The sequence below is a fragment of the Pteronotus mesoamericanus genome, unplaced genomic scaffold, assembly GCF_021234165.1.
Source record: "Pteronotus mesoamericanus isolate MK-2021 breed Mesoamerican mustached bat unplaced genomic scaffold, CSHL_Meso_final contig_263, whole genome shotgun sequence".
NCBI classification, from domain to species: Eukaryota; Metazoa; Chordata; class Mammalia; order Chiroptera; family Mormoopidae; genus Pteronotus; species Pteronotus mesoamericanus.
In genome coordinates this window covers 7,707,045-7,720,191 of record NW_026555112.1, presented here as the reverse complement: position 1 = coordinate 7,720,191, position 13,147 = coordinate 7,707,045, and the positions used below count along the sequence as shown (strand labels likewise).

The window sequence follows — 13,147 nt, the reverse complement described above, 5'->3', positions numbered from 1 at the left end:
AGGTGTATAGATGGCATTTTAAAAATTTCTGTATGTTCTAACCCTGATATAGTAAGTATGATTTTTTATAATAAAAATATATAATTTATTTGAAAACAACAAAACTGTGCTGTCAGCTTGCTCTAAAAATACTGTTTTTAAAATTAATCGCTGGTTCATGTTTTGAATTTATAATTTATATTGGTACAGTTCCAAAAAGGATTTGAGGCAGTTAATCAAAAAGCTACAACAACAAAAAAGATGAAACAATACAGCAAAGCCATTAAAAAGAGGACAGGAAAACAGGTGCCAAGCAAAACCATGGGAAGAAGACAGTTTCTATAGTTTTCAAAATCTATTAGAGAATGGAAAGAGACTGTTGACTGACCCTTCTTTAACTCCAAAGTCTCTGAACACTTCCTTTTAATATAAAAGGAAATGAACAGCACACTGGCTATTAGCAATGACATATGTATGTTGACAAGAGCTATCATATAGATTATTCAAAATTCAGTTAGCTAACGTTTGCAAAAATTTCTAGATCAAGTCATGGAATATCTTCACTGTTTTGTTGTAGGTGAAAATTTCTTAGGTAGGAAATAGAATGCACATAAAAGTGCTCACCAGCACTAGTCGTCAGGAAATGTCATTGCGTACTAACCACCATGGCTAAAATTAAAGATTGCCAACAATAAATGCTGGAGAGTAGGTAGAGCAAGTTGAACACCCTTAGGTTGCTGGTGGGAATATAAAATGGCAGAACCATTGTGGAAACTGGTACTTTCTTAAAATGTTGAATACATGTCTACCCTCTAATTCAGTAATTCCACTCCTAAGATAAATGAAACCATATAGCCACTAAAAGCTGTATACAGAGATGCTCAAGGCAGCTTTAGTCCTAATAGCTAAAAAAATGCAAACTGCCCAATGATCATTTGTAGGAGAAAGGATATAAATTGCAGGATATGTACACAATGTAATGGAATATTCCTCAAAAGTAAAAACAAATGAACAATTGATATACACACCATGGATGAATCTCAGAAACATTAAGCCAGACACAAAAAATATATTCTGTATGATTCAATTCATATAAAGTTCTAGAATAGGCAAAATTAACTTCTGGTAATAGAAACTGGATCAATGGTTGCTTTGGAAGGGGATGGGGTAGAGAAGTTGACTGGGAAGGAGGGCAAGAATCTTTTGGGGTGACAGAAACAGTAAGTATTACCAGTGGGTGGGTTATACAAGTGTATGCATTTGTTAACACTGGTGAAACTGTACCCTTAAGAGTTGAGAATTTCACTGTATGTAAATTAGCCCTTAATTTAAAAAAAGTGAGGATAGCTCATAACAGCCAACTTGTGGTTGGCTAAGTACTGTTTATTAAAAGACATATCTTTTATAGAGATGGTATTTGTGGAAGCAAAGTTAACGTTTTGTTTTTTCCCTAATCCTCACCTGAGGACACGCTTATTGATTTTTCGGGAGGGGGAAGGGAGGGAGAAAGAAGTAGAGAAACATACAGGTGAGAAACATCGATTCATACATGCCCTGACTGGGACCAAACCCACAACTCAGGCATGTGCCCCAACTGGGAATTGAACCTGCGAAGTTAGTGTTTTGTAATGAACCTTAAATAATCTGACATAGTATGTTCTTTGTGAAGAAGGTCTTAGCAGGTAGTGTTATAGTTTTTTGCAAAAAGCAATCATTCTTTTCAAATACTTTTATAAAAACTAAAGCCCAAAGATTAGATTAGTTTTATGTACTGTCAAACATAAAATGTAACCCTGGCCTATGTATAGGGCAAAAGGGTGGATTGATGACTCCATCAAATTTAGTTCTTTTAAGAGAGTTATACTTTCAATAAGTGGTAAACTCAGTGAAGACAAAATATTCGGATAAATCCCAGGTAGAGAGCTTCCCTGTTAGGCCCAAACATGCGATCAAGGTATCATTGCCATGGCTGCATATTTAAACCACAAATTCAGACAATAAGCCTAAATTATGAAATAATATAGCAAACGTTAAAATATCTACTACCTAGAGTTGGAGAAAATGGAAATAGAGGGGAAAAAAGTCCTTAATGATAAAAGGCTTCAGATCGCTTAACACAAACATTAATAAATACTGCACTTAAAAATTTTTAACTTACTTGATTACTGGAGGCAACGAATCAAGTCTAGTCTCTGGGCTCCAAGCTATGCCATCAACCCTCACTCCATGGTGAATTGTTCGTAGTGTTTTATACTGAAGTCCTTCAATGTCTGCTTCTTCCTCCTAAGAATACACAGTAAATGTTATAACTTATGGGAGCAAACAATATAATACTCTGTATAGCATTATAATAAAGAATTTACCAGGAAACCATGTACAGTTAAGTCCTCTCTTAATGTCATTGATAGGTTCTTAAAATTTTTTTAACTCTTTCAAAATGGCAACTTCAAGCAAGATAAAGAAACCAATTTTATCAGAGGCTAGTTGATATAAACCAGGAAGTTCCTATGGCATATTTTGCCTCGTCACAAAAACACCACCAATCTTCTAAGTAGAGACCAAAAAAACTTCTAATATTAAACACTGAAATGTGAGCTATGCCTACATGTAAGAAAGATTAATAAAAACAAGTAAGATAATGATTTTCCAACCGACTTCTTCCAGTCAAGGGTGGTGGGTGGCTAGAGCCTCTCCCAGCCACACAGGGTACAAGGCAGGAAGCCACCTTCGACAGGACGCCCTTCTGTTGCAGGGTACATTTAACACACACCACACTCAGTCACACTGAACCATTTAGACACACCGGTTCACCTCACACGCACAGCTTTAGGACGTGGGAGGAAACTGGGTACCCAGAAGAAAGAGACTTGGGGAAAATGTGCAAACTGCACAAAGAATCTGTTTTTTTTCTTCATCAACATTGTAACAAAATGACATTCAACTAAAAAGACATTATTCAAAGACCTCCTGTAGAGTCTTCTGAAAAGTTCAAGAGCAGATTGGATATAGAGATTTACTTGGTTCATTGAATAACAGCAAAAATGCCTAAAGCTGCCTAAGACTCACAAAATAACTCTTGAAGGCAAGTAAAAACAAACAGTAAACATGTTATACTTTACCTTACTCAGGAGACATTTTATGCCTAATAGTAAACACTCCTCACAGAGAACAATGAAAATGGAATGCTCTACCAATCAGAATATTATAAGTAAATGAATTAACATACATGTATTAGCAACTAACAGTGTAAAAAAATACATACCAAACATAAAATTTTGATTATGTACCAGATACTTTGAAACCTTAGGTTGTAAATTCATTATAATAAGTACTAATGATTGTCACATAGTATTATATATAGTACTATATATGGCAATACATGTGTAAGATGTTACAAATTGTTCATCTATACTGTTACAGTTTATGAATAATGAATGTGCACATAACAATGTGCTAATTTAGTCTATTGGATATCTGATTCTGGGTAAGATGTTTAATGAAGTGAGTTTATTTTCCTGGCTCAGTATTGCTGAAAAGATTTCAGTTTATTCTCATGTGCAGATGAGGAAAAATAATGAAGTTTCAAAAGTCAAGTAATCTGTGTCTGGCAATTAGGACAATGACCTAAAAAGCTTTCTCACTACAAAAATAATGCCAATGCAAAAATTCAAATCAGAAAAGCAACTGAGTATTGAGGCATCTGCCCGTATCCAATAACAAATAACAGTTTCCGTTTGCAGGGGACAGAAGACAAAGCCCAGTGACTGCCCAAGAAGGATGATGATGAGACCTCTGGAACCTGTAATGGGGAAATCGGGAAGAAATAAAAATACCCTAAAACTAAAATTGCCATGTGAAATACCTACTGTGGTAAAGCCCAAATAACAGAAGAAATAATTTTTGAGAAATATCAACCATTGGATGGCCCTTTGGGGCTTGAATTCACATTAACTATGGGCTCCAGAAGATGACAACTGATTTCAAAATGGTCATCTGCTGGGTGTGGCCCTAAGCACTTGACAAAGGCATGTGCTCTTTGGGTGAACTAACTCTACCCAGGTCTCAGTAAGTTCCCATAGATAGGTTAATCAAATATGATTTTATATGCATGCACTCCTACACAAATACAAACAGAAAAATCAAACTTGTGAAGATATTAAATTATAAAATTAAATAAAAAGATATAGTTAAGGAAATAGAAGAGGTAATCAAAAGTATGAATTATCACGAAGAGATTATAAAAAGTGAACAAGCAGATTTTAAAAAGAACTAAACAAAACCAATACTTAGAGTAGCTAGAACACAGACTTGAAAAAAATGACACAAAATGTAGCAAAGAGAAGACAAAAAGATGTTAGGAGGGATTCAGTGAAAAGTTCCACCATATATATAATTTGGGCTGTAAGAGCAAAGAGAGGGAATGGAGGAAGAGGCAATATTTGAAAAGATAATGGCAATGGATTTCCATACTTGATGAGAGGCACCTTTATGCATATTTAGGAAGAGCAATAAATCCTAGGCAGCTTAAATGAAAAGAGATTTGCAGTTAGATACAACATAGTGCAATTTTAGAACACAAAGGAATTCTCATGATATATATACAGAGGAAGGGGGGTGAAAGGGAGGAGAAAAGTAGGGGAAGAGAGAAGAGGGGAGGGGGAATGGGAAGGGGAGGGGGACTGAGGGATAGGGAGAGAGAGAAAGGGAGGAAAGAGAGGGAGGAGAAGGGAGAGGGGAGAAGGGGGGGTATCTCAGCAACAGAAGACAGAGTAAAGACAGGTTTCCTATAACAAAATGATAATTAGAATAATCATCAACTTCTCAGCAGAAAAAACAAAATTATGCAGGAAGATAGTGGAATAGTATCTTCAAAATGATGAGAGAAAATGTTTTAAAATTGTAGGCAACAAAACTCTTTTTTTCCCCAAGAATCAAACTGTATTAAAGATATTTTTAGAAAAACAAAAATCCAAGAGTTAGTGTCAATAAATAATCACTAATCTCCTAAAGCAGCCTGTAAAACTATGGGTCATAGGCCAAATTTGGCCTATGGTGTAATTTTGTATAGCTGATGAGATGAGAATCGTTTTTATATTTTTAATGAGCTGTAAGAAATAAAGAATAATTTGCAGGAGGTACCTTAAGTCACTGGCAGAGCTTAAAGCATTTACTATCTGGCCTTTTATAAACAACGTTTATTAATCAACACTTTCCTGTAGTAAAGGATGTGCTTTTTTTTTTAAAAGATATTATTTATTTATTTTCAGAGAGAGGGAATGGGAGGGAGAAAGGAGGAAGAGAAATGTGGATGTGCGAGAGAAACATTGACTGGTTGCTTTTTGCAAGCCCCCAACTAGGGACCTGGCCCACAACCCAGATACGTGCCCTGACTGGGAATCGAACCAGTGGCCTTTTAGTTCACAGGCTGGTGTTCAATCCACTGAACCACAACAGCCAGGGTAGGCTGTGCTTTTTAGTGAAGAAAAATGACCCCAGAAGGATGACTTAGATATAAGAACATGATAAAAAAAACACAAAGGCAAATAGATGGGTAAATTAAACAAAACGTTAGCCATATAAAACAACATTGAATTTGTGGGTTAAAATGATAAGAGAAATAAAATACGTTAATAATGGAAGTCTGGATGGGGTGATAGCAGTTCATGCATCAAAGGTCATTGTTTTGTTCATGAAGAAGTTAAAAGATATTATTTTGACTTTGTTTAATTAAACATGTGTGTTGAAGTGTCTCTGGTAATCACTAAAAGAAGAAATATAGCATGTATAACTTCCAAACTATCAGGGAGGAAAAAAAATGAAAGGAGGAGGGCAGCAAAAAAGACGACAAAAAATATGCATATTGCAATGTTTTCGATAGTAAAAAACTAAAAGTAACCCAAATACCCAATAGAGGAATAGATTATTATAGTATATTCATATTATAAAACACCATACAACAGTGAAAAATAAATGATATTGGACATGGAGAAATCTAGCATATACAATGTCAACAGGAACAAACTGGAGAACATGTTACATCTATAATATCATTGCTATAAAGTTTAAAAAATAAAAATCAATACATTGATTTGCAACACCTATACATACGGTAACTCTAGATAAGAAAAACCAGGAATCATCAACACGAAAATTCAGATATAGCTACTTTCTGAGAGTGGGAAGGAAAGGCAGTAAGGGAAGAATACCCAAGGGGCTTCAACAGAATTGCTAACATTCCCTTTCTTTTTTATATTTTTAATCTTAATCTTAGAAAATTTAAAAATATTTTCATCATTCCAGAGATAACTGATTTATTTCTTTTTAATTTTTTAAATTTAATTTATTGGGGTGACACTGGTTGACAAAGTTATACAGATTGCAGGTGTGTGTTTCTACAGGGATCTGTTTTTATCCTTTATACCTTATATGATAACATATATTTTAAAATACTTTATATAAACTTAAAATTTTGTGATTTTTAAAATAAATAAACCATGGTTTTATTATTTTAATCAATACCCTAACTGGGTCTAGAGACTAAAGCAAAATTTTTAATGACAAATTTATCCAAGGAATTATTAAATGTATTAAATGACTATAGTTATCTTTTATAAAAGTTTATAGGATTATAAAATATCAGGGAAAATCTAGAACAGGTAAAACTTATATTTAGTGGAATACATATGTCTATATGAAATGATATTATCTGAAGGCTTGTGCTAAGAATTCCATTCATCCTGAATCTAAATGCTAAGTTTTATAACATCTTCTTTAATTGAATCCTAGTGGATGTGTTGATTTTTCCAGGACAGCCTTTGTGACCTTAACAAAGTCATTTCACAAATATATTACATATCTCTTTCTCTACATAATTCAGATGCCCCTTGAAAATAAATTTGAATTTCAGGTGAACTTAGAGTTAACAATAAAGTTTTTCCATAAATGAAAAAAGGATAAAAATGCATTTATCAAGGAAAGAAAAACACTGTCAAATTTATTACTTCATAATTTGTGTGTATAACTGTATGGCTAACAGCCAGATATGCCAAGGCAGCAACCACTAAGCAATTTTAAAATAAGGTTAGAAGCCTAATCATAGCTGACTTCATAGTTTGGGTTACATCTATTTTTCTACACTCGACAAATCAATCTTCTAAAAATGAAGTTTTTACTATCAAAACACAGAGTATTTTGCTACTGTAAGTGTTGACAATTAGGTCCCGTAATTTGTTATCCAAAGTATATATGGAGTTATTGGGTGGTCGTAGGGATAAAGAAATTCCGGCAACGGTATAGCCTGAGCTTTATGTATTACCAGTGAAACCTTTTTTCCTGGCAGCAACGTCTGCCATTGAGCCAACTAAAAGGCCAGGGTGTGTGTGTGGTATAGGCAGAGACAAATGCTATTTTGGGTGTAGGCAGTATTGTATAGGCAGGAAATTAAGATACTTTGGAAAACTTGCTATAATACAAATGATTATACAAGGCTCCAGCATATTTGAGGTCGGAGCAAAGCCAGGTTGATGAAAGGGCTATTCTAAGGATTTGAAAGGGGCAGGCCTTTCCACCACACCCATTTAAGGCCAAATACAGAATTTTAGCTAGAAGAGACCAAAAAGTTTACCTAGGTTACGTCTTTCCTTGAATGTTTGAATCTCTAGAACATCTGAGAAAGAGTTTGCACAACCCTTCCCCAAACACTTTCAGTGAGAAGGAACTAGCTACCATTTGGGGGAGCTTATTCCATTTACGGTAGACCTAATTATTAAAAGAGTTCTCTTTAATATTAAACCAAAGTCTTTTTTTCATGTAAATTCTACTCCTCACTCCAAATTCTGCTCTCTGGAAACATAAAGAGTTAAGTCTAATTCAGTGATGGCAAATACCTGGCCATAGCTCATTCCCCATTAGGGGAACAGACTTAACGAAGGAGCTTTGGCATCTGCCTTCAAGAACTATAAGCAACAACTCCATTCAAATAGAACTGACAAGTAACACAAAATACATTCTGAGTCTAGTACCTCTTTTATGTGACAGTTTAAAACATTTTAATGCCATTCTGAAATGCCTTCAAATACATTATCTCATTTGAATCAGAATACACTGCTGAGAACTGAAGTAAACATTAAACATTACTGTCAATTAATAGAGAATAAAGAGCTGTGCTGTCCAATATGGTAGCTACTAGCCACATGGGGCTTTTAAGTACTTGATATATGGCTAGTTCAAGCTGAGACATGTACACTTTATAAAGTGCAAAATTCACACCAGATTTCAAAGACTAAGTATAAAAAATATAAAATTTCTCATTAATAATTTTTATATTGGGTTATACATAAAGTATTTTGGATATGCTAGGTAAAAAAATAATTTCATCTGCTTTTCGCTTTTCATAATGTGGTTACTTTTTACCACATTTAAATTTATTAAATTTATTAAAAAACATTTAAATTTATATTCATGGCTCACATTATATTTCTATTGGACAGCACTGAATTAGCTCCCTTTGGCAGTTTAATCACTGCTCGGATTCATGGCGAACATCCAGGTGATTAAAAGCCGGAAGTCACAATATGTTAAGACTTCATATTCATCTTTATTAAATTTTAGCTTGCTCAACTTGACCCACTAATTCAATCTATTATACAGTATTTGGAATCTGAGCAGTCTGACATACAATATGTGCACAAAAAGTATTTGTTAGATGAAGTCTGCCATCCAAAACATTAGGGACCCTCAACTTCATGTTCTGTATAAAATGAATGTGCTCGCCTAAGTCAAGTGTTCTCATCCAAGTCACAGTAGAAGCCTTCATTTCATTATTGATGACCTTTGCCTAGAATTGGAAACTTTCATTGCTCCCTCTCCCCTCTACACACAGGACTTTTATAGAAGTTTTCTTATTGTACTGGTTTACATTTAAACCTTTCCTTAAGGGTAGGGTCCTTGTTTTTAACATGTATCATCAGTTCCTGCGCCAGATCTGCACTTCACGAATGTTTGACAAGTACATGACACCAGTGAATACGACTATCGTTCAGCTTAAATTTCCATCTTATTCAAAAGAACAATATGAGAGTCTGAAAAATGCTTTGTTTAAGTTCAAATTCACTATATTGACAGTGTTTTCCTACCAGTCTTAGACTGAGGATTGCCTTTCTGACAGGAATGTTGCAATCTTTCAATTCAATTTGCCTTTACTTAGTTTTCTCTCAAGACAAAGGAGGCATGAAATCGGGTGTTATAGAACTTGAAGGTTCTAACATGAAAGATTCAGGACAAGGCTAAATAGTGTTTAATTAGATAAAAAAAATGACTTCAAAGAGAAGCAATAATTTATTGTGAAACCCCAAGGGCAAATTACTGGAATGCAATTCTCTGTAACTGTCTGAACCATGGCTTCGACCTATCTGAACAGCAGCACAGAAGGAAAAGTACAGGGGTTTAAAAGTGGGGTCTACATCTTGTTTTTTCATTTACTAGTCATAGAAATCCCTGCACTTCTTTGAAGCAGAATGGAGACTCTCTGAGGACAGAAAAGTTGTTTAACCACATTTCCAGTACTTGGCACATAGTATAATTTGTGTTCACTACTTGCCAAATTAATAAAAATCTAATTCTTTCCTTAGGTTATTTGGGGATAAGACCTACATTGCCAATCTCACAGGTATGAGGACAAACAGGGACAATGCACATGATCACAACTGTAACAGATCAATACGGATGTTTTTGCTAGTTTTTTTTTTTCTCATTTTATCATTTTCCCTTTTTTGCTCCATTTCTCACTCTGCCACCCACAGCTCTGCCTTTCCCTCTTTCCTCTTTCTTCTTCCTTTTTGACTTTTTCCCTCAGTATTTGTAGCTGAACATAACTCTAGAAATAAAGGTAATCTTTTTTTCTGTATTTTTGAATACTATTCTATGTATTAATTTTAAAATAAAGTAAAAAGTTAGTTTCAACTGTAGGGGGCTGATTTATTCTCTTGTAAATTGATAGTTTGCATTGGAAAAATGATTTTACCTCAGTCTTGGCCGAGAGTACGTTATTATATTAGTTTTCCTAATCATGTGACTTTTTATTATTCTAACCAGTAGTCCTGCTGAAGTCAGCCTGAGGGTCAGTCACATTTAGCTCAAAAGCTAGAAATTCCTACACCAACCCTAAAAGAAAATGTGGAATAATTTAAGAGCTCTTGCATTCTGTTCGGAAACCAACGAATTGAAGCCTTTAATTCATATTTTCCCCTTAGGATAAATATGCATGCAGTATAATTTTTTATAAATTTATACATTTATTGCACTGTAGAGTGCTAAATTACATTTATGATGTCAAAACATTCTAAGATACTAAGCTGCCTCCTGAGTAAAAAAAGGAAATACTATTTATGATGTGTATAATAAAGCTATATTAAACCTTTGAAAATTAATGACTGACAAATTACTTCATTGATTAACCTTGAGATATACTGTTCTATGAATAATAGTCTGGTAAACAAAACATTAACCAGAGATTGCTGATAGTTGAACCCTCATTGTTCATTACATGTTGCACTAGCTTTCTTGTGAGAAAACATGGGCTTTGTGCTCACCACAAAGCAATTTTAAATTTGGGGATTAAATAGGGGTTATGCCTGAATGTCACCACTGACCACATCAATGACAGCTAAAACATGTGTAGGCATTAAATGTGCCAGATGCCTTCCAGGAACTTCATATGTACTAACTCATTAAACTCTCAAAAAACCCTATTAATTATATGCTAACCTGACTGTTCAATAATATGATCCCAGACACTGTATACTCTAGATGTATGCTTCAGATGTATAAAAAGTATGAGGGCATATGAATAGAAAGCAGAAAATCCTGACAGCTATAAAACCTTCTGGAGGATCATTTTTTTAGGCTTTCCACATTAGTTTGTTTCCTGTTCGAAAGTGGAATGTAGGAAAACTGTGTTAATTAGGTCTCATTTAATTATTTTCCCTGCACAAACTAATGGTCAGTTAATCATAATCTTTGATAACGAACATATTTCATTTGTAATCATGAGGCAAAAGAGAAGTCTTATATTCTCCTTTTTCGTTATTTAGTGTTTCTACAAATTCCAGGCATAAATCACTGGGAAGGTCTCTCTGTAACTTTTCACATCATTTTTTAAATAATTCAAACAGTATTCTTTCAAAGTTTAGCTAAAGTTTACCAAAGTTTGCATATGCTTTCTTACCAGTGAAAACACCTTCACTGTCATTCACTGCAGTTCAGTACACTAACCTGAAACATACATGTTCCAATGACCACGTAATTATTGCCGCCATATGCAATTAGGTTTCCAGAATCCCCACTGTCAAAGGGATTAAATTCTACCACATGCACATAATCTTCACAATCCACAGTGTAGGCAGCATTTCTTGTGGCATCTTGCTTCATCTTGTATGTCAAAGCTTGAGAAGTTGTAAAAACAGCCTTCTATTGGACAAGGTCACAAAACTGTGAATCATAGTACAGACACAGAGAGAAACGGTCAAAAAGTTATTCATTTGCAGGAAATGATCAAAATAAAAATACGGTATTGCAAATGCCACAGATGGCTCAAAAAAATTAAAGTATTTGTTTAAACACTTTGTGAATGACACCTGCAGCATAAATCACCATAATTTTGTTTAGATTATTTAAAAGATACATTGAGTACTTGAAGAGGAAATCACTTCAATATATTTATAAAAAATTAATGATACTTAACATTTACAGAGCACTTTTTGCAGGTGTCATGTTAAGCATTTTACTGATATTATCACATCAAATTTTTGCATAAATCTAAGAGCAAGGTACTACCCATGGTTCCCATTTTTACTGATGAGGAAATCAAGACTTCAGGATGTTAATTAGCTTGCTAAGGTCATACAGTGAGCCAGAATTTGAGAACATTACTATGTGTTGGACACAAGTGCTAGAGAAAAACACAGCTCTTGGCCTCAAGGAGCTCACAGTCCAGGGATACTTTTGGTTCAGTGTGAAAAGTGCTATATATAAGCAGACACAAAACAAAGGATGTGCAAAAAGTGCCAAAATGTGTGGTATGAAATATTCATAAAACCAGGCACAGAACTTCAGCTAACTTGTCTTGGCCTGGTGTGTACTCTGAAAAGTAGCATTCCCAGATGACACTTACGAATTCTAGAGGTCTCGCTCTCTTTTTTTTAAACTGGACACAGTTGTCCTGAAAACAGTTGGGGCTCAGTACCAAACACATCAAACACCCGATGAGGATGTATTGAGAATCAGATGAGTCCCACCTGAGGGAGCTAATAAACTGGTAACCTTATAAGCGGGCATCAGAGTCTGGGCATCTATCTTAAGGTGACCAGCATCTGAGATGCCTTCAGAGGCACAACATCGCGGGAAGTGCAAAAGATTCGCGGTTAGGCTACTCGGCTTCCTATGGCTCAGGAAAGTAGTGCCCAGTCTCACTACATTATCGGGAGTGCACAGTACACGGGCTGGGAGGATACGGGGAGGGAGGGAATAAGAGAAGTTCCTGCTAAGAGACTCAACGCCTCTCCCCGTCTCAGGCAGGTCCGGGGAGACCCTGCTACCACCTCCCCGAGCCCGAGGTCCGGAGGAAGTGGGGTAAAGAGCTGCCAGTGGAGGTCGGGGCCTTCCGTAGCGAAGCAGCACAGCCCCCTAGGATCCCTGATACGCACCCGAGGGCGCCGGGATTCAGCCAAAGATGAACGGGTCTCAGCCAGGGGTTGCTGCGGCTCGCTGAGATTCTGCTTCCAGGTCAGAGAGCACGAGCGGCGATTGGTTCTCAGGCCCTCCCGCGAGATTTAAAATGTAACCCGCGACAACTCAAACAGAAATTGCCATTGGGAAGGACTTCACTTCTGTGGGGTCTGCATCTCCCGGATTACCTCCCCCCGCCCAACTCCCTGAGATAGGTGAGTCTTGCCTCTTCTTCACCCACCTGTTAAGTAGAGATTCAAGCCGCGGGTTTTTCGATGACAGTAGAGTGCTGTGTGATCGATTAAGGTGGTGTTGCTCTGGAGCCAGGTTGGGTTTGGGTCTGGGTATGTTGAACAGAGATCATAGTATCTAGGTGGAACTGGAAGGCTGAGGTCCACTGAGGACTCCTTAGGTTCATTAGGCGAGAAACCAGGGTTCTGTCCCA

The 13,147-nt window shown here is 36.0% G+C and overlaps 1 protein-coding gene across 1 annotated transcript in view; it reads right to left on the bottom strand.

Annotated features, from left to right (window-relative positions):
* The window catches only part of NUP37 (nucleoporin 37), a 42,660-nt gene extending 29,920 nt beyond the window's left edge, over positions 1–12,740 (bottom strand). Inside the window, exons 1-3 of the mRNA XM_054574468.1 lie at positions 12,681–12,740; positions 11,251–11,466; positions 2,138–2,262 (exon numbers count right to left, since the gene is read on the bottom strand). Of these exons, the coding sequence (XP_054430443.1) occupies positions 2,138–2,262; positions 11,251–11,406 (281 nt within the window). The 5' untranslated portion in view covers positions 11,407–11,466; positions 12,681–12,740. The remainder of the gene's footprint in view (positions 1–2,137; positions 2,263–11,250; positions 11,467–12,680) is intronic.
* Positions 12,741–13,147: the final 407 nt, after the last annotated feature.